General features: G+C 43.1%; 1 protein-coding gene and 1 pseudogene across 5 annotated transcripts; both read right to left on the reverse strand.

Moving 5' to 3' along the window:
• Positions 1 to 3,983: 3,983 nt before the first annotated feature.
• LOC117704363 (thymidine kinase, cytosolic pseudogene) lies at positions 3,984 to 4,928 on the reverse strand (annotated as a pseudogene).
• Positions 4,929 to 7,477: 2,549 nt separating this feature from the next.
• Ndufaf1 (NADH:ubiquinone oxidoreductase complex assembly factor 1) lies at positions 7,478 to 19,073 on the reverse strand. Of its 5 annotated transcripts, XR_013108764.1 has the most exons (6): positions 18,846 to 18,984; positions 13,235 to 13,881; positions 10,779 to 10,964; positions 9,115 to 9,193; positions 8,553 to 8,627; positions 7,754 to 7,806 (listed from the first exon to the last, which is right to left on the reverse strand). XR_013108764.1 is itself a non-coding variant. In XM_034495233.2 (5 exons), the coding sequence occupies exons 2-5, from the start codon at positions 13,805 to 13,807 to the stop codon at positions 7,657 to 7,659; spliced, it is 984 nt and encodes a 327-aa protein (XP_034351124.1). In that variant the 5' UTR covers positions 13,808 to 13,881; positions 18,950 to 19,073; the 3' UTR covers positions 7,478 to 7,656. The 5 variants fall into 5 exon arrangements, 4 of the variants coding, with proteins under 4 accessions (XP_034351124.1, XP_034351125.1, XP_034351127.1 ...); XM_034495233.2 differs by lacking the exon at positions 9,115 to 9,193 and having other exon boundaries at positions 7,478 to 7,806; positions 18,950 to 19,073; XM_034495234.2 differs by lacking the exon at positions 9,115 to 9,193 and having other exon boundaries at positions 7,478 to 7,806; positions 18,846 to 19,051.
• Positions 19,074 to 19,291: the final 218 nt, after the last annotated feature.

The following is a 19,291-nucleotide window of genomic DNA, read 5'->3' on the forward strand; positions in this document are numbered from 1 at the left end:
GCTGTGTAGAGATCCCGAGTTGTGTGTAATGCTTACAGTGTCTAGAAGTAAAATTGGCTTCATTGTGATAGGTTCATTGTTTTTTAACATAAGTTGCCCAGGACTTGGATAGCCATCAGAGGTCAGCAAGCACTTATACCTCCTCCACCCACTTCTCTCCACAACTATTGAGGCAGGGTCTCATGTAGGGCAAACTGGCCTCAAACTCATTTTGTATCTGAAGATGACCTTGAACTCCTGATCCCCCTGCCTCTACCTCCCAGGTGAGTGCGGAGTTAGATGTATATCATCATTCCTGGCTATAAAGTGTTTTTCTTTTTCCCTTCAGTACCGCATTTTGAATTTAAGGCCTTGCAACTTACTATCAGAAATAGTAAGATAACAAGGTTAGTAGCCAGCAGTTCTAGTTATATATACTATAAATCAATAAAGCTGAGCTGAATGTGGTAGTATAAACCTATAGTTCGGTACTCAGGAGGTAGAGGCAGGAGGATCAGAAGCTCACTGTCTGCCTCAGTCACATATTTTAAACTACAGGACTGGGTGGTGTGGCTCAGTGGCAGGGCTCTTGCCTATCATGCATAAGGACCTGGGTTTGATTCTCAGAAGAAGAAAAAAAAAAATCAAAAACAAAAAATAAAGGCTCACCAGGCGGTGGTGGCACACGCCTTTAATCCCAGCACTTGGGAGACAGAAACAGGCGGATTTCTGAGTTGGAGGCCAGCCTGGTCTACAGAGTGAGTTCCAGGACAGCCAGGGGTACACAGAGAAACCCTGTCTCGAAAAACAAAACAAAAGGCTGGATGATAGTCCAATGGTTAAGGGCCTGTACTACCTTTTTCTCTATAGCCCTGGCTGTCCTGGAACTCTGAGGTGTGCACTGCCACATCACCAGCAGGTATGTACTACTCTTGCAAAGGACTCTGCAATTTTTAGGACCCAAATCAGGCAGCTCACAACTGCCTATAACTCCAGATAAAGGGGTTCCCACATCCTTTTCTGGTCTTCATGGGCACCCAGCACTCATGGGCATATGCCTACACATATACACATAGCTTTAAAAATTAAATCTTAAAAAAAAAAATCAGGGCTGTTGAGATGGCTCAGTGGTTAAGAGCACTGACTGCAGCCGGGCATTGGTGATACACACCTTTAATCCCAGCACTTGGGAAGCAGAGGCAGGCGGATTTCTGAGTTCAAGGCCAGCCTGGTCTACAGAGTGAGTTCCAGGACAGCCAGGGCTACACAGAGAAACCCTGTCTCAAAAAACAAAAAAACAAACAAAAAAAAAAAACAAAAACAAAAACAAACAAAAAGACCACTGACTGCTCTTCTGGAGGTCATAAGTTCAAATCCCAGAAACCACATGGTGGCTCACAACCATCTGTAATGAGATCTGATGACCTCTTATGGGGTGTCTGAAGACAGCTACAGTGTACTTACATATAATAAATAAATAAAAACCTTTGGGCCGGAGTGAGTGGGGTGGGATCCATTAAACTGGGTTTGGTGGGAGACAAAACACTATGACCAAGGCTCCTTACAAAAGTGTTTAATTTGGGGCTTATGGTTCCAGAGGGTTAGAGTCCATGACTACTATAGCAGGGAACATGGCAGGTAGGCATATACAGTGGCATGTTGCTGGTGCAGTAGTTGAGAGCTTACTTAAATCCTTATCCACAGATAGAGAAAACAATGAATGACCTAGGCTTTTTGAAGCATCAAAGCCCACCTATAGTGAGCTCCTCACTAAAGCTATACCTCCCAATCCTTCCCAAACAGTTCCACCAACCAATCACCCAAGTATTCAAATATATGAGTCTGTGGGAGCCATTTTCATCAAAACCACCACAGGTGGCTCATACTTTTAGTAGCCAGTATTTTAATACTTGGAACCAAGAGGCAGGATTGCTGTGAGTTCCATTCTAGCCAAAGCTATATACTGTGGCCCTGTCTCAAAACTACAAAAACAGGGAATATTACATCCCAATGGCACCTTAGGCAATAATCAAACCTATAGTCTTTGAGAGAGATTTCATACTCAAACTAGAGTGAAGATTTCTACACTGAAAAACTATAAAATATTGCTGAAACTAAAGATCTAAATTAAAATTTTCATGTCTCTATAATAACAAGAGATTAGAATTAAAACATTCAAAATTGATCTATAAACTGAGTACTTTTTTTCTCTGTAGCCCTGGCTGTCCTGGAACTCTATAGACCAGGCTGGCCTCGAACTCACAGAACTCACTCTGGGACTAAAGCCATGCCCCACCACTGCCCAGCGTGAATACAATTTTTATCAATCTATTTTTTTCTTTTTGTTCATTGTTTGTGCTGAAATAAAATTTGTATGGAAATACAAATAATCAAAATCTTAAGAAATACAATGGTAGGGCCGGGCGGTGGTGGCGCACACCTTTAATCCCAGCACTTGGGAGGCAGAGGCAGGTGGATTTCTGAGTTCGAGGCCAGCCTGGTCTACAAAGTGAGTTCCAGGACAGCCAGGACTACACAGAGAAACCCTGTCTTGAAAAAAAAAAAAAAAAGAAAGAAAGAAAGAAAGAAAGAAAGAAATACAATGGTAGAATACTTCTCAACTTTACTACAAGGTACAAGGATCAAAGTTGTAGTTTTGTTACAAAGATAAGTGTAACAATAAAATTATAGTCTATAAAGTGTTTCTGGCTATCTGGCTCTAATGAAGGTTCCAAGACTATTTTCTTTCCTTCCTTCCTTCCTTTCTTTCTTTCTTTCTTTCTTTCTTTCTTTCTTTCTTTCTTTCTTTCTTTCTTTCTTTCTTTTCTTTCTTTCTTAAAGCTTTATGTTTGAGTGCTCTATCTACATGTACACTGACCAGCCAGAAGAGGGCATTAGCCATTACTGATGGCTGTGAGCCACCATGTGGGTGCTGGGAATTGAACTCAGGACCTCTGGAAGAGCATTTCTCCAGCCCCATAAACCTTTCTTACAAGACAGAGCTTCTCTATGTAACCATGGCTGTCCTGGAACTTGCCTCTGTAAGAGCAGGACGGCCTTAAACTAAAGAGTACCAGCTGCTTTTTTCTCCTGAGTGCTGGGATTTAAGGCGTGTGCTGCCGCCGCCGCCGCCGCCACCACCACCACCACCACCACCTGGGAAGAAATCAAAACAACCCAAGCAGGCACAAGAGCCCAGCAAAGCAAAATATTTATTTGAATTAGGCAGCAAAAACTGAGTGGTCAGGGACCGCAGCAAGATGTAGCAGCTGACTGCATCTTCGAATGTTCATCTTAGAATTTAGGTAAATGAGAAAAATTTATTATACTCAGTATAATACTCAGTATAACAGAATCTTTGAGCTTCAAAACTATTAACATCTGTGCCAAGTTATTCCATCAGTCAGGATTTAGGGGGAGGGGATTTCCTTAGGAACATGTCGTTGTGGTACACTTACCCTGTTCCCATTGGTTGGGTTATTCAACTTGCCTTACATTCATGTCTCAACTTGCCAAGTAGGATGTCAGTTACCCACAAAAATGTCTCTTTCTGTCAAACAGAATGTCAGTTACCCCAGAAGATTTTGGGAACTTAAACTTTATTTGACCCCTATTCAAAATAGAAGTTTTATTCAAAATGGGTTCAGTTTTGTTCCTTTTTTTTTTTTTCTCTCTCTCATTAAGTAGTAAACTTTAATATTGTTCACTTTGCACAACGGAGCACAAGAAAAATATTCTCTTGGCTCATGTCAATGGCTAGTTCTGGGGGACATAGTGGCAGCCTAGGTCATGTTTAGGCACAAGTGGGGGAGTTGTGCAAGGGCTGGAGCCTTGGTAAGGCATGGGGCTCTGAGACTGCAACCCAGCAGTGAAAGCCACCAACAAGGAAGAAGCTAGCACCGCCAGTGCCACAATGCTGGGCAGCTCTGTCCTCACCTTTGAATGTGGGACCCTAGCCACCAGGCAGGGTCTGAGCTCCAGTCTGTGCTGAGGCATCTCAGCAACCAAGAATAGAACTTAAAAAAAAAAAAAAAGGCTTCAGCAAGCAGATGATGAGCCTGTCCAGGGTACAATGTCCATTAGGAATGGCAGACCCTGCCCCTGAGAGTCCAACCTGGGGTAGGAGCTGGCAGGCCTTCAGGTCCCCTCAGTTGGCAGAGTTGTACTGTAGGACTTGCTGAGGGGCAAAGAGCTTCCTGACAGCCTAGGCCTCCCCAGACTGCCCCAGCACCGGGCAGTTCTCTTTGTTCTCTTCAGCCCAGCAGTCTGTGCTGAAGACTTCTTAAAGGCACACGGAGTGATACTTGTCTGCTCCGCCAATCACCTCCACCTCTTTCTCCAGGCCCAGTCTCTTGGTGTAGGCAGTTTCTGGGAAGCACTCCATGCACACACGCTCGGCCAGGGGCACCGGGTTCAAGATGCTGTTGAAAGCCTTCCTCTGGAAGGTTCCATCCAGCGCCGCCACAATCATTGTCTTGCCTGCATTAGCCATCATTTCACAGAAATCCACAATGTCAGGGAAAAACTGCCCCTCATCGATGCCAATGACAGCCACACTCAAGGCCTCCTGGGTCACATCCCGCAGCATGGAGGCAGGCAGTGCGTCCACGGTGTTCTAATCGTCTGGAGAAGCTATACGTTGCTATAGCGTGTGTCTTTGGCATACTTGATGACCAGGCACTTGTACTGGGCAATCTGGAAGCGCCAGACTCTTCTCTTCAGCTCCGTGATTTTCCCTGAGAACATGGGTCCGAGAATCACCTGGATCTGCCCCTGGGTCTTGCTGGGGGAGCTGGGCAGCACGGTGGGCAGACTGATGTAACTCATGGCGGCTGTGCAAACCTTAGCACGGGAGTCCGTGGGTGGGGATATTTCGCTGCACTGAATGCAGCCTGGACCATTTGCGTGCCAAGCCTCAAAAAGTTGCCAGTTTGGTTACTTCTTGTAGTATAAATATTTATATAAAATATAAGAGTGATCTTGGGTGAATTGATGACTTCTTAGATATGACATCAAAGAAGCTAAGTGTAAATAAATTTACAACCAGTGGGTTTTGCTGCTAAACTTATTGATGACTCTCACATCTGTCCTCTCATTTCCGCATGTACTCCTAAACAAAAAAAGTGTAATAAAATTTCATTGTTTATTTACACAGTGGATTTCTATATAACATGGCTGCTCTTGGGCTCACTATGGTAGACAAGGCAGGCCTAAAACATTTTTTAAAGAATTTTAAGATGGGGAGATGGAGTGGGGGGTGGGGGAATGGAGTAAGGGGATAAAATCTGAAATATAAATATAATATCCAATAAAAAAATTTTAAGATGGATGTGTTGGCTCCAAAAAGATCACAAGTTTAAAGCCAGCCACGAAAATGGTAGGAAGTCATGGACAAAAGTATTCTATAACAATCCCAGCACTTGAGAGTACACTGGGGAGTCAGAAGCAAGTTCAAAGCCACCCTGGGCCTGACACAGTAAGACCCTGTATCAAAGTAACAACAGAAAATGGTTCAGTGGACCATGTTTCTGCCTTGAATACTCTAGTACACACTTATAATTCTAGCAATACAGCAACCGGAGGCAGAGAGGAGACTCCCTAGCAGTTTGCCAGCTAGCTAGCCTGACATGCAGAGTATCAGATTAAGACCCTTCCTCAAACAGTGTGAGAGCTGAAGCTTAACATCTGAGGTTGTGTCTGGGCAGTAGTGGTGTTACGCCTTTAATTCCAGCACTCAGGAAGCAGAGGCAGGCAGATCTCTGAGTTTGAGGCCATCCTGATCTACATTAAAGTTCTAGGACAGCCAGGGCTACACAGAAACCCTGTCTCCAAAAACACCAAAACACCTGAGCTCCACGTGCATGTCATGACATATGCATACCTACACCACATTCATATACACAAAACACATAATGGTAAGAGTATGGGAAAACTGGAGCAGTTTTCCACTGGTAAAGGTGATTTTGCACCTTTGGAAAATAGGCCCAGAGCCGTTCACACTAAACAAGCTCTCTACCACTGAACTACACCCCAAGCCCTCTATCTCTCCATTTGGAGACAGGGTCTCATTAAGAGGCCCAGGCTGGCCTTGAATTCATTCTATAGCTCAGGCTGATCTTGAATTTGTTAAACTTTTGCCTCCCTCCCACAAGCATCTGGTATTGTAGACCTACCTCCAGGCTTGGTTTAAACCCCCCACCCCTACCTTTATTAAAGTAATGTTTAAGCCTAGTAGTGGTGGCACATGGCTTTATCCCAGCATTCACGAGGCAGAGGCAGGTGGATCTGAGTTTGAGGCCAGTCTGGTCTACAGAGCAAGTTGCAGGACAGCCAGGGCTACACAGACAAACCTTGTCTCGAAAAACAAAACAAAACAAAAAAGTTTAATTTTTAATTATGTGTATTTGTGTGTGAGTATATGTATGTGTGAATACAGGCCATGGAATCCATAAGAGGACAATTTAATTGATAAGACTGGGCTTTGGTCTACAAGAGCTGAGCTGTCTTGATGAGCGCTCTGGAGAGCTGTCAAGCAGAACAGAAGGCTGTCAGTTTGTACCCCAGGATTGACTTCGAGTTGTTACTTTCACCACTCCCAAACACCCCTTGCCGAGGTTGGTCTCCAAGCTAAGGCTGGGCCTAGTGTGGTCTGGCTCACAATAGTCTGTAACTCGGGTTCCCGGGAATCCAACACCCTCTTCTCACTTTCATGGGCATCTGTATACACATGTGCACAGACAACACAGGCAGGCAAACACCAATACACATAAAATAAAAATAAGCCTTTTAATTTTTTTCATTTAATATATAGGGATGTATGTCTGTGCACATGTGAGACTGGTACCATTGGAGGCCAAAAGAGGGCTTCAGAACCCCTGGAAATCAACCCAAAATGCTGCCATCTGGGTGCTGGGAACAGAACCTGGGTACTCTCTAGAGCAGTCAGCACTGTGAGCTGAGCTGCCTCTGCAGCTCCCTCTGTGGCATTTTTAAATGAATGGGGCTCTTGAGCAGCCACAGTCTGTCTCTCCTATCACCAACAGCTATGTAGCCCCTGAGAGTAAGAACTAGTCTCATGTCTTTGAAGGCAAGCAATTTCCCAATGACTTTTGTCTTCACATTGTTTAACAGACTCCTTTCCTCAAAGGTCAATTAGGAAACAAAGGGACAACGTGGTAGAAAACCAGCCACAGCTGCACCAGAGCCTTATTTGAAAACAGTCTCCTTACAAAGGACAATCTCCTATGGGAAGTTTCCCAGCAAATGTGTTCCTTACACTGTGCCTCTCTCTATAAGCTGAAGCCCTGGTTTCATGCTGGGCCAAGAACCTGCTCTCTTAGCACCAGCACTTAATGTTAAGGAACATATAACAACACTCATTACCACATTAAATAAATGCTCACTTGGGGACGGGAGTATAGCTCATGTCTGTCTCACATACACAAGGCTCTGTATTCAATTTCAGTTTCCAGGACAGCAGAGAAAGGCTGAGGGGAGATGGTAGGCAGAAAGGCTTTATTTTGTTTTCAGTGTGTTTTCTTTTATTTTAGCTTTATGTAAGCAACCAGAAGAACTTCTAGGAGATTCCACTGAGAGGCCATTAAATAAGTAGGGGCCGGGTAGACAGACAGGCTTTGTCTGTCTTGTGACCATCACTTTACTTAAGTCTCCAGTTCTCTATTTGAAGAGTCTTGGGTTAAGAGCTGGAGAATTCTCATAAGCAAATTCTTCTGTATGGGCTGGATCAGTAAACACACCAATGAAATCTATTTCCAGGAAGAATGGTCCATCCACCTTATCAGACAGAGTGAATCCTATAGAAGAGATCTAAACATAAAATGAGAGATGGATTAGAATCTCATGTGCTGATGTAGGGATGTCCTTCCTAAATCACTACGGAGCCTTCCTACCACCAGCCCTTAGCATGGTACACTTTTCATTTGCCATACTATAAGAAGTATAAATACGTGCCGGGCAGTGGTGGCACACGCCTTTAATCCCAGCACTTGGGAGGCAGAGGCAGGTGGATTTCTGAGTTGGAGGCCAGCCTGGTCTACAGAGTGAATTCCAGGACAGCCAGAGCTACACAGAGAAACCCTGTCTCAAAAAGAAAAAACAAACAAACAAACAAACAAAACAAATACAAGACTGCTTTCTTTTTTTCCTGACAGGGCCCTGAACTTGATATATAGCCACAGCTGGCCTTTAACTCCTGATCCTCCTCCTTCACTCCTCAAGCGCTGGGATTTACAGGGGTGCCCCAGCAAAATTAGGTGACTGCTTCTCCCCACCCCCTTCAAGTAGTCCACTAAGACAGCAATACAGCATGGCCTCTCAATGGCATCTCCTGGAAGTTCTGAGCTCTTACACAAAGCTAAAATAAAATGAAGTGTACTGAAAACAAAACAACTAACACCCCCCAGGACAGAGGTCCAAGTCAGTTTCTGTCCTCATAGAGGAGCCTGCGCAGGAATGTTAATCTGTCATCTGCCATCCTTGCAAAACAGACTGAGCTGGACCTCACAACAACTGTAGTTCACTAAGGAAGGCCTCATTTGGAGTGGAAACATTACCTTGTCCAGTACAAGTGGGCCCTGGACGTCGCGTACCCTTCCTTGATTTGAAAAGAAAAATTTGGAGAAAGGAATCTGGAAAAAAGAGATCAGTTATTTCAGAGCTGGAACATGAACACTTGAGCATCTGCTGGAACCACAACAATAAATATTTAATGTCCATATCTAAATATTTTACATATGCTAAAAGCTATCATCCCAGCTACTCCAGAGACTAAGGCAGAAGGATTACCTAAATTCACTGGTTCAAGGCTAGCTTTAGCAACATAACATGACCACATTTCAATAAGTAGGTAAGAAAGTAAGTAAAAAAATTCATGTATAAGAATGGCCAGCTCTTTGGATTAAAACTGCAGTTTTCTGAGGTGTTCTGTTTTTACACTACTGTAAATTTGAAAGTAGTTCACCACTTTACCTTAGACCAAAGGTAGACAATAGGCACGCGTGCTTGCACACATACAGACACACACATACGCCCATCAGGCCTGTGAATCCTTGCTACTTAAGAGTTAAAGGAAGATGACAGTTCTAGGCCAGCACAGGCAATTTAGTGATACCTTACCTCAAAATAAAAAATAAAGCTCTGGGCTGGGCTGTGAAGTATTCTCATGGCAAGTGAGAGCTTCAGGCTGGCTGCAACCCTAGAATGGAGTGAAGGTGGGAGGATGCTGGCTACTTGTACCACAGGAAAAAGTCAAATCTTTTGATTTTGATTGATTTTTTGTTGTTGTTTTGTTTTGTTTTTCGAGACAGGGTTTTTCTGTGTAGCCCTGGCTGTCCTGGAACTCACTCTGTAGACCAGGCTGGCCTCGAACTCAGAAATCCGCCTGCCTCTGCCTCCCAAGTGATGGAATTAAAGGCGTACACCACCACCGCCCGGTCGATTGATTTTTTTTTTTTAATGAGACAAGAATATAGCTCAGTGGTAGAGCATCTGCCTACATTCACACATCCTTCTCCTCACTGACACACAAATGTATTGGCTAGTAAGTTAACATACTGTTGGCTAGTTTTATGCCAACTTGACTCAACTTACAGTCATCAGAGAGGAGGGAACAGCAATTGAGAGAATGCTTCCCCAAGGTCAGGACATAGGCAAGCCTATGGAGCATGTTCTTAATTAGTGGTTGATAGGGGTGGGCCCAGGCCATTGTGGGTGGGGCCATTCTTCGGCTGGTGGTCCTGGGTTCTATAAGCAAGCAGGCTGAGCAAGTCATGAGACACAAGTCAGTAAGCAGCACCACTCCATGGCCTCTGCATCAGCTCTTGCCTCCAGGTCCCTGTCTGCCCTGCTTGAGTTCCTGTCCTCACTGCTTTTGATGATGAGTGTTGGAAGGGATGTGAGTGAAACAGACCTTTCCTCCCAACTTGCTTTGGTCATGATGTTTCCCCATAGCAACAGTGATCTTAACTAGGACACATATATACATAAATTAAGATTTTTAAATTAGGGTCTCTCCATATAGCCCTGACTGTCTTAGAACTTGCTATGTAGGCCAGGCTGGGCTCAAACTCAGAGAGACCTGCCTACCTTTGCCTCCAGAGTGCTGGGATTAAAGGCATGTGCTACTGCCGGGCAGCACTTGGGAGGCAGAAGCAGGTGGATTTCTGAGTTCGAGGCCAGCCTGGTCTACAGAGTGAGTTCCAGGACAGCCAGGGCTACACAGAGAAACCCTGTCTCGAGAAAAAAAAAAAAAAAAAAAAAAGGCATGTGCTACCATACCTAGCTCATTTTTATTAATTGAAAAAAAAAATCATTTGTCTTTTAAATCTTAATTAATCTTTTAAATCTTCCCCCCAAGATCCTCTGTTTTTAAAAAGATTTATTTATTTTTAAAATATTATTTATTTATTTTTATTTATATGAGTACACTGTAGCAGTCAGTGCTCTTAACTGCTGAGCCATCTCTCCAGCCCAATTTATTTTATTTATATGAGTACACTGTAGCTGTCTTCAGACACACCAGAAGAGGGCATCAGATCCCATTACAGATGGTTGTGAGCCACCATGTGGTTGCTGGGAATTGAACTCAGGACCTCTGGAAGAATAATCAGTGCTCTTAACCGCTGAGCCATCTCTCCAGCCCAGCCCCTCCAAGGTCCTCTTACTTCTATTCATTCTGCCTCTATTTTATATAAAAATTATTAGTATGAAAAAGAAAACTACAATGTAACCATAATTTCAATAGATTCCATTTTCCTGACAGTGAAGAACTGAAATTTTACCTTGATTTCCTGCCAGTAGGGCCCCCCACGGGTGAACATGAAGTAACTGTATATCTGATTTTTTCTCTGGATAAAGTCTGTGTCTTGCTTGATATTCACCATCCAAGGCCGGCCGTCCCCACGGACTCGGAGATACAGAGTATTGAACTGGGACCAATCATAAGACAGCTTCCTCTCAAAAGCACCCTGAGGTACAGCAAAGCAAGCTGTTTAGTTCATTCTGCACTGTGAGAAAACATGAGCCATCACCAAGTCAGCAGGTTGTTTAATGTTGGGGGAAGGAGCACATACGGATGCCAGAGGACAACTTTTGTTAGTCTTTCTTTTTTCCATATGGGTTCCAGAGACTGGACTAGCGTCTTCCAGTTTAGCAGCAAGTACCTTACCCACTGAACCATCTTGTCCACCTAATATGGCATTCTATGTATATTTTGCAAAATAAACCTGTTCATCATTATTCTAGTACAATCATATTGACATATGTTTCTAAGGTAATGTTCAAGGCATGATTAACCTAGAACAGTGTTTCTGTATAACAGTCATTCATTTGTGTTTACTGAATGGAAATAAATGTACTTTTCTTCCCTGGTTAAGGAATAATAAATTTTGGGTGGTCTATTTTATGACAAATGTCTTGCCCCATCAAAAATCAAGCTCAAGTTTTGTAAATCATGAGGCTGAAAAAATGGATCAGTGCTTCTTGCAAAAGCATATGGATTGGAGTTCAGACCCCTAGCACCCACATCAAACCTAGGTGTGGCTGCATCTACCTGCAGCTCTAGCCAGAAACCTTAAGACTTAAAACAAAAGAAACCTTGTATTTAAACACTGTGTTCTCAGCACACAGCTTCAATCCAAGGACTTGGGAGGCAGAGAAAAATGGGTCTCTGTGAGTTCTAAACCAGCCTAGTCAAGTTCCCAGACAACCATGGCTACACAAAGAAACCCTGTCTCAAAAAAACAAAAACAAAACAAAAAAATCAAACCAAACCAAAGAATGAACAAATGAAAGAAAGGAAGAAAAAAAAGAAAAGAATTAGTAAAGCAATGTTGTTTTCTGTTGTTTCCTAATATGGGAATACTGATTGGATATCGGGCCTTGAACAAGTAAGCACTTCATAGACCTGCTGTGTCTCTCGCCTTCCTTTGGCTTTGTAGCTTTCTGAGAGGGTGCCTCCTGTAGCCTAGAACTCACAACATAACTCAGAATAACCTTAAACTCCCAATCCTCCTGCCTCCTCCCAAATGTAGTGAGTACAAGAATTTACTACTACACCCAAGGTTTTTATTCTGAGATATGATTTCCCTTATTTGCATAGGCTGGGCCTGAACTTACTCAGTAGCCTAGGCAGGCCTTGGTTTGGCAAAACTCCTGCTTTCCCACACTGCTGGGATTATAAGCCTGCACCACCAGGCCCAGGATAAGTACTGCATTCTAATGTGATTTCTGACAAGGTTTTGGGTTAAGAATCATGAAACAGGGGCTGAATATGGCTATGCTTCTGATACCTGCATGGAATGCTGAAGGCCCTGGTCCTCAATACAGAATAAACATGAAGCATGGTGGTGCATACTTATAATTCCATATGCTAAGGTAGTGGGCAATGGAGGGTCACTTAAGCCCAGGAGTTCAAAGACTAATTTGGGGAACACAACTAGAAAACTTCCAAAGCTGCATAATACATTCCTGGGGTTAGAGAGTGGACAGTGATAGGACGAAGATTTCTCACTATTAGGGGAGATAAAGATGAGAGATGAAAGGCTAGAATAAACCACATGGTACTAGAGTCCAGTAGTGTGTATCCACAGTTAGCATAACAGACACAGAGAAGTAACAACAGATGTGTATACACAGCCATTACACACACATACGCAACTGTTTGTTACTGATAGGTGCACAGTGCCACACCCAAATTCTTACACGTGTACTGGAGACCCAAGCTCAGGTCATCGTGCTTGTATGGCAGAGACTTTACTGACTGGACTATCTCTGCAGTCCCCAGCAAAATAATGTAAAATATGAATATAAGTACCAGATGAAGTGGCACATCCCTTAATTCCAACATTTAGGTCAAGGCAGGAATATCAGGAGTTCAAGGTCATCCTCAGCTACAGTTAGCTCAAGGCCAGCCTGAGCTGCATGAGAGACCCTGACTTAAAACCAAAAACAAAGGCCACAGGGTGACCCTACTTTGGTCCAAGCTGGAGATAGCAATCTCCTCTTTCAAAGTCTATTTTCTCAGGATTCTCAGATGCACCATTCTTCTCAAACCCAAAATACTGTCCAGAAACAAGGAACCACAGCCCCCTTTTACAGTAAGGCCAAGTAGTTACTTATCTCTATATAAGGCAAGATGCCTGTATATAGCAAACCAGATGTGTTCACTTACAGAAGAGCAAGTGTCTATTATAGTTCATGCTATAATCAAAGTCACTAGAAAACAGGCCTCACCTACCCTTGGAATCCTGGAGATCATCGCACAGTATCCACTTTGGTTACTGTCCCCATCCTGAGGAGCCTCAGAGCTCAGAGTTCCATAAAGCAGGGCACTTCGGTTGTTCTTGCTCATTTTCAAGAATATTTCACTTCTACCTCCAATTGTCTTATCAGAAGTCACTGTCCACTTATCCAAATCTTCTTTCTCACGAAACTGCCAGACAACCCTGGCTTGTTCCATTATGACCTCCTGTAGTGAGCGGCCATCTGGCCCTCTCAAATGAGCTACAATTTCATCCTTCAAACGTCTAAAATGTTCCATTGCTTCATCTCTTATTATTTTATCAAAACTAACTTCAGGTGTCCTGTCAGAAGGTACATCCAAAGCAACTTCTTTGCGGTCGTGTCCTTGTAAGTCCTCTGCAGTCTTTCCCTGCTGGGAGACTCTGTCAGCAGAAGCCACTTTTTTCTGAAGACTACTGGAAGAATAGTCTACAAAATGACTACCCACAAATGGAGGTAATATAGCCCCTGGCCTCAGGAAGTGTCTATGAATATGAGTACCAGTCAGTAATTTGTGAATAGAAGCCATTGTAAGAAAAACGTAAAAATGTAAAAATTTGCCTGGGCTGAGAAAACAAGCTTCAGCAATCAGTCCAATTCCACCTATAACAAAAGAAACACCAGTTTCAGCAGAGCAATGAACAAATGCATTAGAAGTTCAAACTCAACAGAGACCGTGTATTATGACATTCATAGTTTTTTCCCAATTTACTCAACAGTGGCTATTTGTTACAAGCAGACTACTAATTGCAAAAATATATTATATATTATATAGCTAAGTCTGGTGACACATGCCTGTAACCCTAGCACTTAGAAGACGAAGGCAGGATAATCAGGAGTTTAAAGTCATCTTCAGCTACATATTGAGTTCAAGGCCAGTTGAACTACATGAGGCCTGTCACTAAACAAAACTACCAGCATAATGAAAAGCACAGCCTTAGCTTCACAGAGCTGATGATGGGCCCCCAAATTACTCAAGTGTGTGGCACAAGCTACCTTAAGGGGTTGTGTTGAGGGGGCTGGAGAGATGGCTCAGTGGTTAAGAGCAAGCCAACAGTGATCTTGCAGAGGATCTGAGTTCGATTCCCAGCAACCACATGGTGGGTCACAACCATCTGTAATGGGATTAGATACCTTCTGGTGTGTCTGAAGATAGCTACAGTGCACTCACATACATAAAATAAACAAACACATCTTTTTAAAAAAGGAGGTTGTAATTGACTTTAAGACAGATTTTCCTTGTGTTTTTTTTAATTATTTATTTTGTGTATATGAGTACACTGTTGCTATCTTGAGACACACCAGAAGAGGGCATCAAACTCCATTAAAGATGGTTGTGAGCCACCATGTAGTTAACTGGGAATTGAACTCAAGACCTCTAGAAGAGCAGTCAGTGCTCTTAACTGCTGTGCCATCTCTCCAGCCCTGGGTTTTAATTTTTTTATTAAATCTTTTTCTTATAGATTTTTTAAAGAAATAATAAGTTCTAAGAAGTAAACCACTCAAGCAATTCAGCTGAGAGCCTGGGCCTCGTGGCTCTGGACATTAGCACTTCATCTACGAAGAGCGAGGCTAATAAGCATCACTCAGGGGCAGAAAGTCAGGGCTGATCTTCGGTTCTGTTTACCTGTTAGGTTGTGAATATTCAAGCAGTGAGGCTTCATACTACTAAACCCAATAAAGCAGTTTGCCCCCACAGCCACTGGTGGTGGCTCACGCCTTTAATTCCAGCACTCAGTCAGCAGAGGCAGGCAGATCTCCAAATTCAAGGCCAGCCTGGTCTACAGAGTGAGTTCCAGGACAGCCAGGGCTACACAGAGAAACCCTGTCTCAAAACAAAACAAAACAAAACAAAACAGTTTGCTCTCCCAGAAACCAGCTGGTCTTTTGAGCATTCTCTTTCTTCAGAAGTTAGGCCCCTGTCTGTCCTCAGTTTCTTCTGAGGTTGAGATGGAATGCCAGTCACAAGGTGGCTCTCTGACTCACTGCACTTCAAGAGATTCCCAAAGATCTTTGTGTCTAACGAATCTGCAGGCTCGGTCAGTTATTATCTGAGCACATTCAAGGCAGGTCTAAGCAGGGCTTGGTGGTGAGAGACTGTACCCTCAGCCTTGGCAGATGCAGTAAGAGCAGGAAGTCATTTTGGCTACATAACAAATTCAAGTTCACTCCCAAATATATAAGACCCCATTTTGAAGAACCAAAAAAAGTAAGAAAGAAAAAGGGGAAATGGGAGACCTAAATGATACCACCACATTTAAACTTCACTGTTAATATTTACAGATTTTCTGACATATATTATCTCATTTAATCCACATAAGAACCATGTGAAACAAGGACTAGCAAGTGGTTAAAGATGCTTGCTGAACAAGCCTGGCTACCTGAGTTCAATTCCCAGAACCTACCTAAAAGTGGAAAGAGAGAGTTAAAGCCACAATATTCTCCTCTGTTCCCCACAGCACATGTGCCTGTATATACCTATCATGTATACATACAAATAATTTTTTTAATTAAAAAGAAAGAATCAGGGCTGAAGAGATTGCTCAGCAGTTAAGAGCACTGATTGCTCTTCCAGAGGTCCTGAGTTCAATTTCCAGCAACCACATGGTGGCTCACAACTATCTGTAACGGGATCTGATGCCCTCTTCTGGTGTGTCTGAAAACAACTACAGTGTACTCATAATAAATATAATAAATAAATCTTTTTAAAAACTTAAAAAGAAAGAGAGAAAGAAAGGAAGAAAAAAAAGAAAGAAAGGAAGGAAGGAAGGAAGGAAGGAAGGAAGGAAGGAAGGGGAATCCTATGAGGCAAATAACCAGTGAGTTATCTCCTATCTGTAGGAAACACACCAAGAGACCTGCCTAAAGTCACAATGTTACCCAGTACTGAAAGTGGAATTAAACCCCTGGCCTTGAGTCCTTTCACTAGACACTAGCAAATTTACTCCCACAGTTCTAATGACAAGTATCAACTTTGCCTGTAATCCCAACATTTAAGGAGTACACCAGAAAGTCAGAACAGTCCCTCCTCCCCCTACTCCAGCCAGCCCTGGGAGGAAATAAAATATACAACACTAGTTTTTTGTCTTTCTCCCATCCTAACTCGAGGTATTGGTCCAAAAATTATATAAAAACAAAGATCTATGACCTTTGAGCCTGTCACCCTGTAGATAATACTTACCAAGTATGTGGCTGCTATGCTGTGGCACTGTGATACATGGGTAGAGGAGAGAGGACAACTGTGTGATGTCAGCTCTCTCCTTCTACCTATCTCCAGCACCACAGAACACTTCTAAACAAAAGACTCCAATGCAAGTTAACACATGGCAAGAACAAGCACACACAACAAACAAGAATCTCTCATTTGCAAGGTCAGCAGTTAAGAGTACTGGATGCTTTTCCATGGGACCCAGGTTCAATTCTCAGCCCCTACATGGCAGCTCTCACCTATCTGTAACTGCCATTCCAGAGCTTCTGACAGGCTTACACAGACATACATGCAAGCAAAACATCAATGAACATTTAAAAAAAAAAAAAAAAAAAAAAAAAGGCTAAAAGGTGTGAGGGAGGGTCTGGTAAGATGACTTATCAGATGAAGTGCTGGCACTCAAACCTGAGAACTTAAGCCAAATCCTAGAAGCCACATGAAGGTGGAAGGAGAGACCTAAGTCTATAAAGTTACCTTCTGACAACCCACACACAACGACAATATATTTTAAGTCCTCAACAATCTAGTCCACCTGTTAGTGCTTGAATCTATATCAAAGGGTTACCCACAGCCAAGTCCTGGGAAACCTTGACAGGAGCATCTTAAACTGAAGTTAGCATGAGCTACATGATGAGTCTCAGGCCAGCTTGGGCTACACAATAGGCCATATGTCAGCCTGAACTAGAGTGAACCCTACCCCACCTGACAACACAGATACTCAAAGGATTTTAATTGGTTACAAGAAGAAAGAATCAGATTTGTACTCTGTGCCTTTCTAGAGGCTGAGTGGGGAGTACAAAAATGTAGCCCTGTGACAAGAGCAGTGGGATAGCTCAGTGGAGTATATGCTGAGCATACATGAAGCCTGGATTTAATAATCCCCGGTACCAAACAGTTAACAGATGACAGACAGATTCCTTCAGAGGCTCCCTGTTACATTCACAATAAAATCTACTTTCTCCACTAGACCAGGTCTCCTTTGCCATCCCTCCAACTTCCCTTCCAGCCATATCTCAAATCCATTGTGTGTTCCCACCAGACAGAATACTTTTGTGACCCAACCAACATCTTTTGGACTACATGCCTTAGTTAATTGCTGCCCTTAGGCCAAGATGTTCTCTGCTGATTCTACCTGAATAACATGTCCCTTGAGATTTAGCTTAGCCATGTTACACCATGGGGGTAAAATGGTCCTTGACTATCCAATTACACCAAGAACAGTGTCCCTATAAATTATTCCCAATGAATCCTGGCTACAGTTTACTGACTTTTTCATTTGTCAATGTCCCCCCACCCAGGCTGGAAGTATCTTACTGGTTGACTATTCAGTGCTGTACCTCCAGGTCCCAGTCCGATGCTCTGCACTCTAGAAATTTAGGATTTGTTAAACAAACAGCTCCACATTTCTCTGTCTTTGCCACAAGTGTGAGAGGTCTGAATCTTGTGGCTTTTATCATGCCTATATAATTCCCTCTAACAAGGGGCTTCTTAAACTTTATAGTCCCTTTAAGTCATCTGGCAATTTTGATAAAATGGGCTTCTAATACAGTAGACACAGGCCATGAATCTAATCCTCCTTCCTCAACCTAAGTGTTAGGATTACAGACATTTGTTACCATGCCCAGACAAATAGACTCTGTACCTCTTTTTCTTTTTGGTAAGAGTCCCACATGACCAGGTTGGTCTTGAACTCCTGATCCTCCTGCCTCTACCTCCTAGGTAGCGCATCAGCTCATGGAGAACACTTTTTAAATATCAAAGTCCTGGTAAGATTTGGGTGTAACCTACAAAATCCAACACTTGGGAAGTAGAGAAACAAGAATTAGGAATTTAAGGTCATTTTCTGATATGTACAAAGTTCAAGGACAAGGTGGATATTATGTGACCCCTTTTCGAAGAAAAAAAAAAGAAAAATTATAAAAAGACAAATATTTTTGATAGGGAAAGAGCTTAAAGTCGTAAGAAGGTAAAATGGTGAGATTATGAGTAACATTATTTATCCCTGTTTTCAGATGTCTTACTACTTTTTTTAAAACAATACTACAACTTCGTGTTTTGTTTAATAATTTCTTGCAAGAAACTCAGTCAAACTCAGTAACCGGTGGCATCGGACCGAAGCTAACGGTGAGTTTTTAATAGGGTATCCACACCGCTCCTAGCAGTATGACTGTATTACTACGTACAGAAACGACTGTTAAATCTAGGGCTTATCATGTGCCAGAAACTACTCTCCCTGTGTTTATTGACTTCTCACAATAATCCTAATCCTGAGACGGGTATTATTCCAATTAAAAAGACTAAAGAAAAGGAGATTCCACAATTAAATTATTCGAGATCACACACCAGAGACAAAACTCACTGTGAAGACCAGGCGTTCACCTCTCGGCTGATGCGGAGTTGACCACGTCCCCAGCCTCCGGAAGCTAGGCGCTCCCGAGGAGTGGCGGCCCCCTCAACCCTCACCTGCCAGTACTCTTCCTGGACTCTTCGTCCCTGACGTTTCCACCTATGAGAAGGGTCAGCTCTCCTCAGACGACGCATACACGGCTTCCGCCCAGTCCGTCTATTTTTCCCGCCCGGTTCACCACGCTTCCGGTAGAGTTCCAGCTACTTTTCCTGTCCGGTACCAAACTAGGCGTATAGGAAACAAGAGTTTCAGATCATACAAGAGTACCGGAAAGTATCCTAAAGCATAGGACGACCTGAGGCTTTTGGACCTCAAAGTTCTCCAGCCGGTTCGCTTTCTGAAATTTCCTGTCATTTGTGAGCGAGCTCTTCGCTTTGCTTCTTGTACCCCGCCCTCGT

This window comes from Arvicanthis niloticus, chromosome 2, assembly GCF_011762505.2.
Source record: "Arvicanthis niloticus isolate mArvNil1 chromosome 2, mArvNil1.pat.X, whole genome shotgun sequence".
Classification (NCBI taxonomy): domain Eukaryota; kingdom Metazoa; phylum Chordata; class Mammalia; order Rodentia; family Muridae; genus Arvicanthis; species Arvicanthis niloticus.